Below are 16,899 nucleotides of genomic sequence, written 5' to 3'. Positions count from 1 at the left end.
AGCCTGGGAGCACATAATGTGCTCCCACTCACATTATGACACGTCTAAGATTAACTAGTGCTGGGAGAGCTAATTAACTTAAATTCATACAGCAGTACCTTTAAATTATCTTCAAATGCTGCAACCAAAAGGATATTTTAATTACTCCCTGCAACACAGAAATTAATGGTATTCAGGGTTTTCTCTTGGCATGAGGCAGTTTTATCACCTACAGATATGCTGGGAAATGAGTATATCCAACACTCAGCACATGCTTTGTGTCCTTTGTTTACTGAAAAGAATCCAAATGCAATAGGATTCCTAATGTGTGTGTTTATTTCAGTTGAGTGCAGCTACAACTACAGAGTTGGTTTAATCTTTAGGTAAAAGCAGATGAGTTTTGAGTTATTACAATCACTTTTAGTGCTTTGATGCTCAAATATGGGACAAAAGAGGACGAAAAGGAGGAGACAGAAAGAGAAAAAGAGTGGAGAGTGAATGTTGAAAATCGCTTAGGCATGGAGGAATGTGGCTGGTACAGATGGGAGATTGAGCTGAGAAGCCTTGAAATTTAAAGCAGCAGTTTCAAAGCCTTTCTTCCTGAAAGATGGAGAGACAAGACGCATGTGGAAAGCACACTTTTCCTCCTTTTTTTCTCATGCTGTGGTATTTCCTCAAGGAAACACCTGCTTTCAACTTCTAGTCGTGCTGATTCTTTTTTTCTGTGGCCTATATTGAAAGTATCCCCAGCCTTTAACTGTCTTTGGATTTTTGTTGCTCTCATTCATATGAGATATTTTCCGCTTGCAAACCTTTATTATTGGATTTTAATTAGACATGTTTAAAGAGAACAGCTTGAGTCTTTAGGTTTTACACTCCTATGATGCATCATCATTTAGAGTAATCAACAATAACAAACCAAAATGAAAACATTCAACAAATGTTTAAAATTTAAGTATACATTCACATTTCAAAAAACAAAAATAGAAAATCAAGGAAAAATGTGTTCAAATTCAAGTATTTGTTGGTTTTTACATGAATTGGGCTTCCAGGTCATAAAACCCACAAAACAGGGTTTTGAATACTGTAGTGAAATTTGCCCAAACTCTGCAGAGCATGAATATTTTAAACTGAATTATGTCCAAATTCCTCCACTACTTACTACAAATTACACTGTGTAGAGCGTTCGCCATTTTGCTGTCTGAATCTACAATTCCAAAATCCAGCGCCCCAGAATTTTCCCAGAAGTCTCTGCGAAAAACCAGTGTGCATCGATGCTCACTAGATTGGCAAATATAGACCACAATGCATTGCGTCTGAACAATTTTTGCCCAAAAAACTGTGTTTAAATGTATTTTTTTAATAAACGATCAACGTTTTTATCTTCAGAAGACAGTAGAGTCATAACTGATCGTCACAGAACCCTCATATCAATGAGATTTTCACTTTGTGAAATCGATGACGTCATATTTGCTGTGGAAAAAAAAAAGCAGTGAGCATGGTGTCGTAATTGCTTTTAAAATCCAGCGCACTACGCAGTTCCGCACAACAGAATTTTATAGTAGTTAGGGGTTAGGGCAGGAATTTGGACATAGCCTGAGTTTCACCAACTAATGATCTACTAAACTTAAAGCGCCTGCACAGGTTTCTCACATGTCATTAAATTGGTTTTGTTTGGTTCAGCTGACTTCAGACCTGACAACTAACGAGAAGACCATTGTTGATTCCCTCCATAGTGTGGGTATACAGCCACAAAAGTTCTTAGCTAAAAAAAGAACACTTTTTAGGCAGGAACAGAGCGCTGTGTCCAAGCAGATTCATGGAATCAAGTCTAATGGAAGGGCAAAATGTGGCAGGAGAAGATGCACCAGCAAAAGAGACGACCGTGGGCTTCAGCGGATTATCAAAAGATTCAACAAGCTGAAATCCAGAAAGAGTGAAATGAGGTGGAGGAACAACTTTAAGAACCACCACACTCAGACGCATGTGGGAGATGGGCTACAACTGTTTTGTTTCTTGGGTCAAACCACTCCTGAACCTGAAACAACGGAGGAAACATCTCTACGGGGCCAAGGAGAAGAAGGACTGGACTGTTGGCCAGTGGTCCACGGTCCTGTTTTCTGATGAAAGAAAAGCCTGCTTTTCATTTGGGAATTATGATTCAAGGGTTTGGGGAAAGACTGGTGAGGAGCAGAACCCAAACTGCTGTAGGTCCAATGGGAAATCTCCACAGTCAGTCAGTCAGGATTTGGGCTGGTTGGTAAACTCTGCTTTCTTCAAACCAAAATTACTGCCAGTCTAGCAGAATGTTCTAGAGGACTTCGGTGGAGATGCAGATCTGGGTGGAGATGCAGATCTCGTCTGTATTAAAGATAGACATATAATTTTGAAAATACTTTTATTTTGATGGATTTTGTCATGGTTTGAGTTTGTTTTGTCTTGGTTTTTGTTTTAGTTCTTGTTCTGTCTTGTTTGATTCTGTATCCTGTTTTATTTTGGAAGGTTTCCTGTCTTGTCACGTTTTTGAGTTTTACTTCCTTTGGTCCCCATCTGCCCTGATCGTGTTCACCTGTGTCTTGTCTGCCCTGCTTGTATATAAGTCTTGTCTCTGCCTTCCTCTTGTGCTGGTTCATTTGTCTTGTCATGCTGTCTCTTGCCATGCTGTCTCTTGCCACGCTGTCTCTTGCCACGTTCCATGTTTCATGTTCCTCGCCACATCAAGTAAGTTTTGTTTGTTCAGAAATCCTGCTCTGCAGCGCTTTGTGTTTGGTTTTTGTTTATTAAAACCCCTAGTCCCTGATCCTCGTGTCTCCGCCTCTGCTTCTGGGTCCAACCGGCTCTCAAGCCACCCCACCACCGGGACAGAATGGACCAGCCATTTTTCCAGGACCCAGCGGAGCGGGACATGCTTCGTCTGGAAACCTACTGCCGGGAAGCAGAAAGGACTAGAACTTTTTGGATTTTCGATCAGGCCCAGTTCCCCTCATCTCCCTGGAGTGGGAGCCGCCCAGACTACACTGGGAGCCGTCTCGCCATGAGGGGGGGTGGACGTCGCCGTCGTCCCCGCCGTCCCCTTCCTGTTCCAGAGATTTGGTCCGGCACGCACCACATCCCTTTCCAGTGGTGGTACCGGATGCACCCCATCCCCGTCATGTTCCGGTGGTGGTCCCGGATGCACCACAACCACATTCAGTGGTGGTCCCGGATGCACCCCGACCCGTCCCGGCTCCCAGGGGGGTGCCGTCTGCGCCCCGACCCGTCCCGGCTCCCAGGGTGGTGCCGCCTGCGCCCCGACCCGTCCCGGCTCCCAGGGGGGTGCCGCCTGCGCCCCGACCCGTCCCGGCTCCCAGGGGGGTGCCGCCTGCGCCCCGACCCGTCCCGGCTCCCAGGGGGGTGCCGCCTGCGCCCCGACCCGTCCCGGCTCCCAGGGGGGTGCCGCCTGCGCCCCGACCCGGCTCCCAGGGGGGTGCCGCCTGCGCCCCGACCGACCCCCGCTGCCAAGGCCACGCCTGACCCGCCAGAGCCCGACTGCTGGCCCGACCCGCCAGAGCCCGACTGCTGGCCCGACCCGCCAGAGCCCGACTGCTGGCCCGACCCGCCAGAGCCCGACTGCTGGCCCGACCCGCCAGAGCCCGACTGCTGGCCCGGCCCGCCAGAGCCCGACTGCTGGCCGGCCCGCCAGAGCCCGACTGCTGGCCCGGCCCGCCAGAGCCCGACTGCTGGCCCGACCCGCCAGCTGACTCCATGCCTGACTCCATGCCTGACTCCATGCCTGACTCCATGCCTGACGACGCCTCCACGCCTGACCTGCCCCCCGGCCGTCCTCCGGACCTGCCTCGCCGGACCGCTCGGCCCCCGGCCGTCCTCCGGACCCGCCTCGCCGGACCGCTCGGCCCCCGGCCGTCCTCCGGACCCGCCTCGCCGGACCGCTCGGCCCCCGGCCGTCCTCCGGACCCGCCTCGCCGGACCGCTCGGCCCCCCGGCCGTCCTCCGGACCCGCCTCGCCGGACCGCTCGGCCTCCCGGCCGTCCTCCGGACTCTTCTCTGCCTCACCGATGTGCCAAGCCTGGCCTCCCTGAACTATGTTGCCCGTCAAAGTTTGTCCTCCGGGCATCCCCCCTCAAGTGACTTTACCCCAAGTGACAAGTGACAGTACCCCCCGGGGACTGTCATGGTTTGAGTTTGTTTTGTCTTGGTTTTTGTTTTAGTTCTTGTTCTGTCTTGTTTGGTTCTGTTTCCTGTTTTATTTTGGAAGGTTTCCTGTCTTGTCACGTTTTTGAGTTTTACTTCCTTTGGTCCCCATCTGCCCTGATCGTGTTCACCTGTGTCTTGTCTGCCCTGCTTGTATATAAGTCTTGTCTCTGCCTTCCTCTTGTGCTGGTCCATTAACTTCTGCTCATGTGTTTCACGTCCTCTGGTCATAGCGTCCTTGTTCCCTGTTTCTCGTTACGTCACAGTAAGTTTTTGTTTGGTCATCCTGCTCTGCAGCGCTTTTTGTTCTGTTATTAAACCCTTTAGTCCTGAACCCGTTGGCCTCCCGTCTCTGCATCTGGGTCCTACCGGCTCTCGAGCCTCCCCCGCACATGCCAGATTTGATGTTATCGTAATCTTTGTCTTGACCAATTTTATTGAGAAGTAAATGCGATTTCTGCAGTTTTCAAATCCAGATTGTTTTAACGGGTTTTAGGAACTGGGACCCTAGTTTAAGTAAAATAAATAAACAGGTGAAATCGATTAAATAATGGGGCCTGATTCGAGCTAAAGTTTTGAACGGAATTATGAAACTGAATACTATGTACATTTTTGAGTCATAATTTAAATGAATATACTATTCTCAATTGACAATTCAATATGCAATTCAGAATTGGAGTATGAAATTACATTTTGCAATTTAGAATTCAATATAAAAATGTACAAGTCAATATGGAAACTTTCTAAAATAAAAACACTAGCTGTATTTTAAATTGTCATGGGTTTATGTCATTCAAATGCATTTTGCAATTTACAATTCAACATGCAACTTTCATTTTTATATATTTCTGACCAAATTACTTAGTGAAAAGGTTCTTTATTTTTTTCTAATATTTAAAATCCACTAACACAGAAGCTGAAAAACACTCGTATAACAAATTTTCTGCCAAAACAGATTTTGCCAAGGTAACTGAGTCCTCAGAGCTGCTCCCAAGCATGGGATAAAAATGCCACAGGGATGTGTTTATGTGCACGGTTGTAAAAAAGTGACAGCAGTGTAACAAGGACGGCACGTTAGATGACACTAACAGTGCCATAGCTGTCCTGTAAATCCATGCTCTGCACAATTTATTGTCCGCTCAGTGAGTGATCAAAATGATAGAGCCAGCCAAATTCACATTATGGATACATGTAAAGTGACTACTGAGACTAAATGTCCCTCACAGGAAGAGATTGCAGTCAGGAGTTACCCTGCAAAGCCAAGTTTGGAGGAAATAGAAACATGAATGGACCGTTCACATGATTCACCTTTGAGCATTTAGAAATGGATCAACCAAGGTTGTTGATTTTAGATTTGTAAAACATAAAAGGAACTACTTATATCTTCAAATAAGAAAGGACACATTCCATCATGGTTCTATGTAACCCTTGTGCTATCCTAGGCACTTTAACATTGGGAGTTGGGTCATCTAGACCCACTAGACAGTGCGTTAAACCCTTTTTCTTCAATGATTTGTGATCTTCACTGGTGTCCATGGATTACATGAAATCTTTCCACCTTTATCCACCTTTGTCATGGTAGGGAGAACACGTCAATGGAAGGGTGGGGTCATCTAAGATAGCACAAGGGTTAATCTTATAATCTCATTTATGCATTTGTTTTCATTTGTCAAAGATTCATTACAAAGTTATTACAAAATATGAGCAAAAATGATGATTTAAAAGAGTGTGCATATATTTGATCTATCTGAAGGCCAAAGATTTATTTATTGAGCTTCAGTTTTGCTTACTGGTGACTATCTTTACTAAAAGAAATCCTAAGTTTGATTAGTTATTGAATGAATGTATAACTGATGATTGTACTGTTTTGGTGTATTATTCCTATTTGATTGCTTGAAATAAACCATTTAAAAAAAAAAAGCTCACTGATTGAAGATGCAGAAAATCAACTTTGGCAGACTGTGTTAGTCTGCTGGTTAGGTGATTTGCGTAACCAATTATTTAAGGATTTCAGTGTTATGTTGAGTTTTTCATAAAAAGACTTGCATTACTAGTGCATAATAATAAAACCTTAAAACATTTTCATTTTAAAACTGAGGATGAGTATTAAAAAAAGTGTTAATTTTTTTCCAGGTCAATGCCAGTGTGGTCAGTGTACTTGCCACCCACCCGGAGACAGCCGCGTTCACGGCAAAAACTGTGAATGTGACGACCGCCAGTGCGAGGACATTAATGGAGAGGTCTGTGGAGGTAAGAGGACAAAGACACAAGTGCACAGCAACAAATCTGAGACTGATATACAATCTATGCAACATATATGAGCAGGTTTCTGCATATTTTTTCATTTTTAATACCTACTCAAGCATCTGGATGGCTCAATTGGCTGCGTGCAGGAATGGCGTGTCAGTCTTTTTTACCCAGGGGGTGCAACGAGCTGAATCAAGTAGACCCTTAGCACTACTGCCTACTGTAACCACAAGGAGGCCCAAGTCTGGGTTTCCCTGTGCCGGTCCCCAGCCCAGATGAAATATACGGTTGTGTCTGAAAGGGCATCCTGCGTAAAACTCTCTGCCACCCTTAAGGGGATATTCTGAAAGTTGAACAATGTTTAACACTTACTCAAGCGTGCTTAGACAATTGTTATCTTAATTAAAAAAGGAAAAAATAATGTCTAATTAAACAAGGTCCCATTTATTTGTTTGTTTATTTATTTATATTTATGATCATTTTGGGGCTCTTTTCCGTTCCATCAAAGCTTATAAAGAATAACTGATCAAAACCAAAGCTTATGACGATCAATTACAAATCCTGATGTGAAAATATGCTTTGAAAAGAATGGTTTTTTTAGGCCTCAAGAACAAGACAACATTTGTTTACCTTAATTTGACTTGACATAAAAGACAAAACATTGATGTATAAAAAGCAGTGACATTAACCAACCAATCACCTTTAGGCAGCAGTGGAGGCAGGAGTTCTAATAAAGTTAGCCTCAATCTCTGTGCCATTTATTATTTTGTTTTTTTGTTGTTTATTAATGCCCTTTGTTTTCATTTTTTAACATGCTTAAGAAGTAAAATAAAAGCAAACAAATTAAGTTTACTTCCATTGTAAGAAGCTTTTTTTTAAACTTAACATCACTTTAATTGATTTTTCTTAAAAGTCAGATTAGAATGACCAATTGTTTTTAGCAAGAAAAATGGACATGCTGCCCATTTTTTCCTTGCATTTGTCATAACAGACTTCCTTTGCTCTGAGAGCATATATATGTAGGAATTGTCTTCCCAACTGCTTTCCCTCACAGCTCTTCCCTGCGAGCTCTGTGAAAGGCAGGTGCAAACTAATTGAGGGAGGGCAAGGTTGTTGTACCTTCAAAGCAATTAACCGCTCTCCCATCCGAGTTGATTAAAGCAGTTATACATGACCAGCCATGGCTGCCACTCCACTTCACCTACGGCTGAGGCTGCTCGTTTCATTTATAACCCTCCAGCAAAAACATACTACTCATAAGCGTTTCCAATATTCCACCCCCACCATTACAACTCCAAGATATTTAAAAATTCCAGCAGAGCCGACAGTAATAAAGAGTTATTCAAGCAAGCAGGGATCACACTGGACATTAAAAAATATGCATTTATTTAGAAAAATTTAATCTAAGAAGCTTAACTCTTTTTGTTATTGTTTTGTTTTGGCATCAGTTAAGTGAGGTATTTAGCAAAAGCCCTTTTAAAAAAAACTGATTACTGCTGTCCATTTATAGATTTTCAAACAGACTAGAATTCTCTTATAAAAGGTTTAAATTGAGTCATTAATTTCTCACATTTAACATTTGCTCCAAGTTACAGCAATAAACGGTGTGAAGCCACTTTACACTGATTACTGCAGGTTTTCTGATTAAGCATCTGGTGACAACAGGATGGAAATTTCATTTTCTACATTCTCAATTGCTAAATTTAACACAACTCACTACTTAGCCACTTTGTACTTCAATCAAGTGAGGGATAGTAAAAGACAAAGTTCGCATTTTCAGAAATCAACGCACGCCGTGGAAGCCTGAGGCGTCTGACGTGAAGTGGAAGACGGTTGCTTCTGCAAAGTTGGGTAAATTTGGTTAAACCATGGTTCAGGTGAATACTCGATTCTGATTGGCTGCCGGGTGTGCATTAAAAAGTAATAATCCACAGTGAAAATACACACTGTTCACTTAGCCTAAATGTTGTAAATCACCGCACTGAATTTTCCAAAACAAACTTTAGCTACAAAAAAATGTAACTGAAATCGAACAAAAGGACACAATCTTTTCAGTTATTGAATATTTGGTTTTTAATTATTATTATTTATTTTTTTTTTGCAAACCCAAGCTTGGCATTTATTTACTTTACTGTTGTTCACCTTTCCGGTCATCCCTTTAGGGGTCCCCACAGCGAATCAGATTTCACTTATTCACACAGGAGGTTTGGCAGATAGTTTTACACCAGATGGCCTTTCTGACACAATCCTTCACCGGGAAACCCAGCCTTGGGTCACCTGTGGCTACACTTTACATTAAATACTAAAATTTAAAGAAATTAAAAAAAATAAGTTAATAAAGATATGTCTAAGACATGTATGTGCTCTTTTTGTGTTTCATAAATGTGTGTCATGGCAGTAATTCCCATCATGAAAAAATAAATCACATGAGCTTTGTTTAAAAAAAACCTTTCGAGTAACAAACTATGGATTTACAAAAAGACTCCCTGTGACAATTCCTGTCTCATTACTACCTCAGAACATGAAGTGGACTGTTCATACACTAAGAAAGGTTAAGCTTTATTTCTTATGATTTTTCTTGCAGTCAAAGGACAGGAGAATAAGTTTGACGGTGCTTGTTAAAACTCAAGCCAGGCTAACAGCTATTCTGGCTCCTCAGCATCCTGCTGCCTTCACTGACCAATTAAAGCTCTTTGGATTCTTGTGCCTGTGTGTGTGTGTGTGTGTGTGTGTGTGTGTGTGTTTATGCCGGCCATTTGTGTTAGTTTTTCCTGTGTCTTTGAAGCACAAGAGATTCATTAGTGACAGGCCAAGGCCGGTGATGACAGTTTCTTTTATGTCCTCAGGGTAAGAACAGTAAGCCTGTCTCATCTCCCTGAAGTTCTGCCCCTCTCTTCTACCTATTAGTGTCAAAGTTCGAAGACTGCACTGTCAACTCTATATTTATGGGTTTTATAGCTCCTTCTGTCATCCAAAAAAACCTCACACCTTTTTTTCTGTTTTTATTTGATTTTTCATCATGCTGCACCATATTGTGTTTTCTCTGAATAAAGGTTTTCTCCCCCTTTCGCTGGCAGGTCATGGTTACTGCTCATGTGGACGCTGCATCTGTGAAGAGGACTGGTTTGGGAAATTGTGTCGGTTTTCCAGGTCTTGCGACATGAGCGATGCCCAAAGCAAAGAGCTTTGTGAGACTGCCGATGGAGTTGTTTGCAGTGGAAAAGGTGACCATTTATTTAAGTTGTTAAAATCATTTTAAGGTCGATTCTGAATTGCTATGGCTTCTCCCTACCTCTAAATGAATCCCTCCATACAGAAAAATAGTGTCTTCAATGCTTGATGTTACTAATAATAGTCGCCGGTGAGCTACGTTAGCTGCCAGCACTTGAAAAAAAACATAACATTGGTCACCCATGTAAGTAATGACTTATTGTCATTGCTTACTGTACATTTAAATGCAAACTTCTGTGCTTCAGAGCACACCCACGTGAAGAAATGTGTTTCTCCTCGGCAGAGGGATACCCAGCCCTAAGTCTCTACGGCACCTCCTTAAAAAAACAATTTTGAACACCACAACAGCTCCAAATGCCCCTACAATTTGGGCAACAGGGAGGAGCCAGAGAGGTAGGGAATACATTTGGATTAATCCTCTAAAGTTTTAAACTCAGAGGTCCAAACACAATGTCAGAATTTGTGTTTAGAAAGAACTACACAACCTATCCGTGATCAAAAGACACTTTTATTGGATTTTTCTTTAACTTGATAATTATCCAAATGACCTGCTGGATAAGCTTTACTTAAGCCAGAAGTACACACATTAACTAATGTCAAGCTGGCAAAGCTGCAGACCTGAAGCAAGACTTTTTATTTCTGATTTTGCATTCACACCGAACATTTGACGCGCATTCAAGAACACGCTAAACGCGCATACTTGGACTCAAGCATAATCCATGGTGTTCACACTGGAAAAGCAAGGAAGGGCTTCTTCTTCTTTTTCTTACTATCCTTCTACTTTTACAAGCGCTTGCCATAAAACCGCAATTATTAATTTCTCCTCTATGATCAATTTTTTATACGTCACTACCAAATCCGAGTCCCTGATTGGTCAAAGTTCAACCTGGTGTGACTTGCAGTTTATTGGCCATGTGCTTTTCATGTGGAGACTGAATCTAACCGTAAAAAAACATATAAGTGTGTGTAAACATGAGAATTTTGAATGTGGAAACCTAAAATGCGCACTTGCATACTTTTTTGGCTGCTTGAATGCGCCTTGCCAAGGGCGTTAATATAGTTTTAGGCCTGCAGAACCTATTATTTTCCTGAGCCTTTTTGTTTTGACTGTGTTTCACATTCTTTCTCTTTAAATTTTTTAACACCAGTATTAATTGTTGCTTCCAGTTATGCAACACACTTAAGTAGTAAGTGGGTTAAAAAAAACACACAATAACTACCAGATCTTTGGGTGTGAAATTATTTAATTGAAAAACGTCTTAGACTTCTGTAGGATCACTGATGGGAGAAAGTGTAAAAGTGTGTATCTGTCTTTGTCTTTCCACTTAGGCACTTGGCAAACAATTGGATTTGCTGTGCAGAAAAAAAAAGAATGAAAATGGGAAATAGTACAAAAAGATGGAATGACAAAGAATGTTCACTCTGTGGATAGCAGTCTGAAGCAACAAATTTACTTTTAAAATGTTAAACTTTTGTGTGTTTGTGTGCTTGGTGCAGGTTCCTGCCACTGCGGCCAGTGTATCTGCTCACCTCAAGATTGGTGGGTGTCTGGGGACTACTGTGAGTGTGATGATCGAGAGTGTGACAAACATGACGGTCTCATCTGTACAGGTACTGAACCACACGCCACCAATGCACCAGTTATTATGGATTCATTCCAAAACTCTTTGATTGGTCTACAATCAAGTTAATCAAGAACTGAGTCTAAAAACCGGAAAATGTCTCACAGCAGGAGTTACTTTTTCAGAAAGCAGTTGTAAATTTCACTGGAACTACTGACATAAAAGGGGTATTAGGTTAAAACTAATTGTTCCTCTCTGAAGAAATGTGAAATACAAAAAAAAATTGCTCGATGAGGAAAAAATTAAAAACAAAATACACTCTTTGAATGACATTTGATATTTTGTTAAATGATCAGGAACAGTTAGAGTTAATATAATATTTAAGTGTTTATGTGGAGAAAACTCTTTTGCATTTGAGGAATATTCAAAGAGCACACTACGCAAGAATCATTTAAGTGTGATTGCAAGATCTGTTAACCTTCACTAACTATAATTACTTGTAGAGATGTAAATACAAATAATTGCTTGCATTAGTATTATGTTGACAGCTGAGTGATTTACATGAACATTTATTTCCTTCCAGCGGATTTAAATTAGAAAGAAACAAAAACGAATGACAGGCACTATTTTTCCACATTTCTTCCCCATCAGATAGATTTGATTGAGTCTTTTTTTTTTTCATTGTAATGATTGAAAATCAGTTTGGCAGGTTTGCCAAGAAATGATTCGGCATCCAAGGATTTCACGCATCTTTCAAAGCTGTAGATTCTCATTACACGCACAACTGAAGAGCGATGTGCAAAATCTGGCGTATTAGGGATGCTCCCCGGTTCATTTCATGCAATACATGCAATCATCCTGGCAAAGCTTTCTGAGAAGAGAAAAGAATGTTTGCTTAGCTTTTCTGCAACCCAGAAAAATCAAGCCACTCTTTGACACGATGCCAGATTGTTGGTTTATGAACGACGTGTTCATCTGTGCGATGTTAGGGTCTGATACAAACACCTCATGCATTTATCAGATTTTGAATCAAAAATGTCAATAAAATACAACTATTACTGTAAATGTTTGCTTTTCAATGCAGATGAGCATTAAGATTAAAAAGAGTCTTTACAAATAAGTACTTTTAGGTGGAAAAAGCCATTTCTATTACCTCGAAACGAAAACAAACCATTGTTTTAGGTTCCCTTTTTGTTGTCTATTTCATTATCAAAATTATTTAGAACGCACGTGTGTAGCAGAGCTGATAGGAGGAAAAAGAACACAGACTCCAGACTTAGGTTAACAGTTATTTTTGTATGAAAGGGTCTATTTCATTCAAAATCAACTTTTTGAGCTTTTAAGTCTATTATAATGTTAATTCCTCACAAAAACCAACCCCAAAGCAGTATTTTGATCCTTTCATGCCTCACTGAATACTCCTCTAAAACCTGCAGTCTTAGCAGCAGCCTCTCCCAATCCACCGAAACGAGTGGGTTCTCACATTGTGACATCACAAAATGAGGAACAGCCCCTTCCAGGAAAAGTCTCCGCGGCCAACGATTAGCGATGTCAAGTTGTGTTTCTTGTGTGTGTTACTAAGAAGTAACGTTAGTTTTAGTAGTTTTTTAAGTGTTGCAAAAAAGGTTGAGTTACAGGTATTATGAATAAGCTAAAGCAACTAACAGGTCTAATGAGGATTACTTGTAGCGTGTTACAAACAAGTTGTAGAATTACTGTGAACGCATTTAATAAAGTCTGACTGACTCTTTTGTCACGCTTAATGTGTGTTATTGTTCAGTATGCCTTACATATCACATTAGTCAGAAAATAGTCCATTCATTGATGGGGCACCTAAAAATCATCTGTGCCCTAAAGTGTAGAAATACAATCCAATTTTTGTGTGGAAAAAGGACATTTTCTGTTGGTTGCATCAGCAATGCTGTAACAGTGTGTCAATGGGAATATCATGTGAGAAAACGGAAGACCTAAAAACTCTAAAATACTTAAAAATCATGCGTGAATGCACATCTTATGTGTGAAAGAGGCTTACCTGTGTCATCAGATCTACAAGAACCCAGGTCATTTATAGTGTGTGGAGTAGGGTGGAGCCAAATGATGACTCAAGCTGAGTGCATCATCTTCCCTTGTCCTTTTTCTCGCATCCTTTGCACAACCACACCTCCAGGGAGAACCTTTGCAGTAGATTGCAGTATCTCTTCAAATGTGTCAGGCAGGAGTCCTTTTCCTAACCCCAGTATCTTTAAGGGCTTGTGAAGCTGAGCTCAAGGATAAAGACTGTCAATTATTTCAACATAATTATCATTCAAACAAAGTGAAAATGTTACATTCAGACATTTTGCTGCTTTTGTTGTTCTTCCAGTTGATATGCAGAAAAACAATAAATACAAGGGAAAAAAATTGTGCTAAAAATCCACCTCAAGGCTCTATCCAGTCCAACCATTTGGTTTTGTTAATGATCTTAAAAAGACAACTTTCATTTTACCACAACACTAATGCTACATTTACACTGGGCTCAGAAATGCGGGTTCGAGTGACCAACTCCAATGAAAAGTCTAAGTAAATATGCGTTTTGGGATTCTCTGTTCAAAAGCGTTCAAGAGTCACTACTTCAATTTTTGGGTCAATTTTTGGGCTGCACAAATAAATGCATTGAAGTAGTTGACAAATCAGAGACTCAGATGTCCTTAACAACCGTTTGAAAACCGATCATGTGCTCGGACAGAATTTAATGATCCAAATCTTTTATATATCGGAATAGAGCTGTGTAAGATGAAGCCTTAGCAAGATTTGTGAGATCGGCGCCCGATTCAACATTTCGCACCAAGCCCCTTCCCACTTGTAGGTACAGTACATGTGGTAGTATCGGGCAGCGACAGTCCAGTGTGAACACCATATGCTAAAACTTGAACACGCATCACACGCCCAGTGTACATATTAGACATTGATTTAATTTTATTAAAGTATTTGTTGTAGAAGTTAGAACCAAACGTTAAACAGTCCAGATTTCCTTCTCTGGCTTTCTTTTTAAAGGAAGCTGAAAAAAAACAATCCTGAAGAAAACAGCTAACCCCCCCCCATCCCAATCATTACTGAAGTGCCTCAAGGGAAGCAGTGGGAAAAGAGGAACCTTGGTAAAGGTCGGACATGATGAGAAAGCTCTTTTAATTCACAGCTTTTCTTCTCACATCTCCTCACAGGGAACGGGCTGTGCAACTGCGGCAGCTGTGAGTGCTGGGATGGATGGACAGGGAACGCCTGTGAAATCTGGGTGGGAGCAGAATACTGACGAGAGAAAAGGACAGTAGTTCTCCATTTTGACTAAAGACCAACAGCATGACCCGCCGGGAAAAACAACCAAGCCTGGAAGCCCCAGAAGAGGATTAAAAACGGATGTAATCTCCATAGGACAAACAATATTTTATTATAATGATTGCAAGTTTTGCTGGTGCAAAAGACGCATTTCCTGTCTGCAATGTATGCCATTCACTTTTCATATCTGTTTTAATGTTGTAGCAAAGATTATGTGTTTCAATACAGAGAGCAAACCCATTATTGTGTTTAGTTGGTGTTTTTTCTTCAATGCCCTTTTGAAAACTTGTTTTGAAAAGCTGTAGGAAATGGAAAAGGAAGTAACTCTTTTTATTTCCTTTTTTCCCCCTAATAAAACATTAAATGCGCCGCACTGACACAACATTTTGCATGTAAAACAATGCATCACTATCATACATGATTACAAATTTGTTATAACATGACATAACTACAATGGGCATACTTGAAATGGCATATTATATATAATTCTAAAAACATTGTGAGCCTACTCGGTTTCAGCAAGGGAAAAAAAGCATGAAAATAAATAAAGAGGACACCTGACATGTAAATCTTCATTAATCAAAAAATACATAAAAAAAGAACAAATGGTTTATCTGTGGCATGCTGGATGTTCATGTCACTCCGTATGGTCACATCAGGGGATTAGAGCTGCACTGATGCAGGAGCTCAGCAGGATCAACTCATCAAAAGCCACAAAGCAAAGGTATTTTTTACTGTAAGTCTACTTTGGCCTTTTTTTTTCATGCTTAACCAAGTACTTCCATCTGTTTTCTTCGTCCCATCCCAAAAAAAACGACAAGTGCAATAATATACTGCACACGATATTGCATTAACTATGAAGTTACTGACATTACAGTACACCTTTATATAAATATTTTATTTAATATGTTGTATATATGTATACAACAAACTGTATATTGTAGACAAACTCATTGCATATGTGTAAAATTAGCAGTACATACCAACAGTTCTTGACAGACATAACCTACTACATGCAGATCATCAACGCCATCCTCCTCCCCATGCAACAGATGGGATAACGTACAGAAAAAAAGAGGTTCAAAACAGAAGCAACAAAGATTACATAATATTCCTGTAGAGAGATATGGACAAACCAAAGGTGGAGCTGCAAAGATCAAAACAACACAAAATAACATTTACAGTGCTATCATTTACAAAAATAACGTCAACCTTGGAGAAGGCAGTTAACCGGACAGGGGTGGGAACCAGCCCGGCATGTATGCTACGTTCACACCGGCCTTGGAAACACGCGTTTGGGTGACCACTTTCAATGAAAAGTCTATGTAAATGCGCATAAATGCGAGCTTTCTGTTTTAAATGTTCAAAACCCCCACGTTGATGTGTAACTACACACGTTTCTACAAAGGTTTTTTGGGCTCTACGTGCAAAAAGCATATTCATTGAACGCGTGTTGAGAGTTAAACCAGTTGAACTTTGACCAATCAGGGACTCGGATTTAGTAGTGACGTATGAATGGCGTCCCTTCTAATTCCCAGAAGTGCCAACTCTTTGAAAATTAATCACGAAGGAGAAGTTGATAATTACAGTTTGTGCCTGTTTGGAATTATATAACACCTAGTCTTTCATATATCAGAATGGAGCTGTGAAAGAAAAAGCCTAGAGCAAGATTCATGAGAATTGCAACGCTTCGACATTTCACATCAAGTCTGTTTTAGCTGTACATGCGCTAGTATCTGGTAGCGACTGACCGTTGTTAACACTACAATAAGCATGTTAAGGAATGCGCATCTTGCACGTTTTTAATGCGAGTCGCATGCCCGGTGTGAAAGTAGCATGAGGATGAGGCTCTAGTCATAACATCACCAGTTTTGTACAGACATGTATTTTTACTGTTCTGTTCCAAGAAATGATCATGTACAATTTATCCTAATAGACACACAAAACAAACCAACCTCTCCTAAAATAAGTGCATTTTTAGAAGCATACAGCAGCAATCTTTACTAATTTAAATCTTGTTTGGTAAAAAAAAATAATCAAAGCAAAAAGACAGCATTGATCAGATAAGAGTTTTGATAAACTGCCGTGACGAAGAACCAAGTGTAGTGGATTACTTCCGGGTTAGCTGCAAGACTGGCAAACAGTAAAGCCCTTACCTGGTTCCTACCGAAATCTCATGCAAGGAACGTTTTCAAGCTATATCTTCCCGAAAATGACATCAGTCGAGACCCTTGCGGGTCTGAGCAGAGGTGATTCGTCCTAAATTAATGGATGCTATCACAGTGAAAGCTTCGATGGGTCTGGTTCTGATAGCTGTGCTATTGGATTTTCATACTCTCAATTTTTGTTGGGATGAAAAGAGACTTTGGTCATTTCA

At 40.8% G+C, this 16,899-nt stretch overlaps 1 protein-coding gene across 2 annotated transcripts in view; it reads left to right on the top strand.

Moving 5' to 3' along the window:
* itgbl1 (integrin subunit beta like 1) overlaps positions 1-14,763 on the top strand; it is a 44,237-nt gene extending 29,474 nt beyond the window's left edge. For both annotated transcript variants that reach the window (XM_004081444.4, XM_020712997.2), the window contains exons 8-11: positions 6,304-6,420; positions 9,495-9,641; positions 11,146-11,259; positions 14,411-14,763. In XM_004081444.4, the coding sequence (XP_004081492.1) occupies positions 6,304-6,420; positions 9,495-9,641; positions 11,146-11,259; positions 14,411-14,499 (467 nt within the window). In that variant the 3' untranslated portion in view covers positions 14,500-14,763. The remainder of the gene's footprint in view (positions 1-6,303; positions 6,421-9,494; positions 9,642-11,145; positions 11,260-14,410) is intronic.
* The last annotated feature ends 2,136 nt before the right edge of the window (positions 14,764-16,899 follow it).

The sequence above is a fragment of the Oryzias latipes genome, chromosome 21, assembly GCF_002234675.1.
Source record: "Oryzias latipes chromosome 21, ASM223467v1".
NCBI lineage: Eukaryota > Metazoa > Chordata > Actinopteri > Beloniformes > Adrianichthyidae > Oryzias > Oryzias latipes.
Note: the sequence above shows the minus strand (reverse complement) of the source record. Positions and strands in the feature narration are given on the sequence as shown.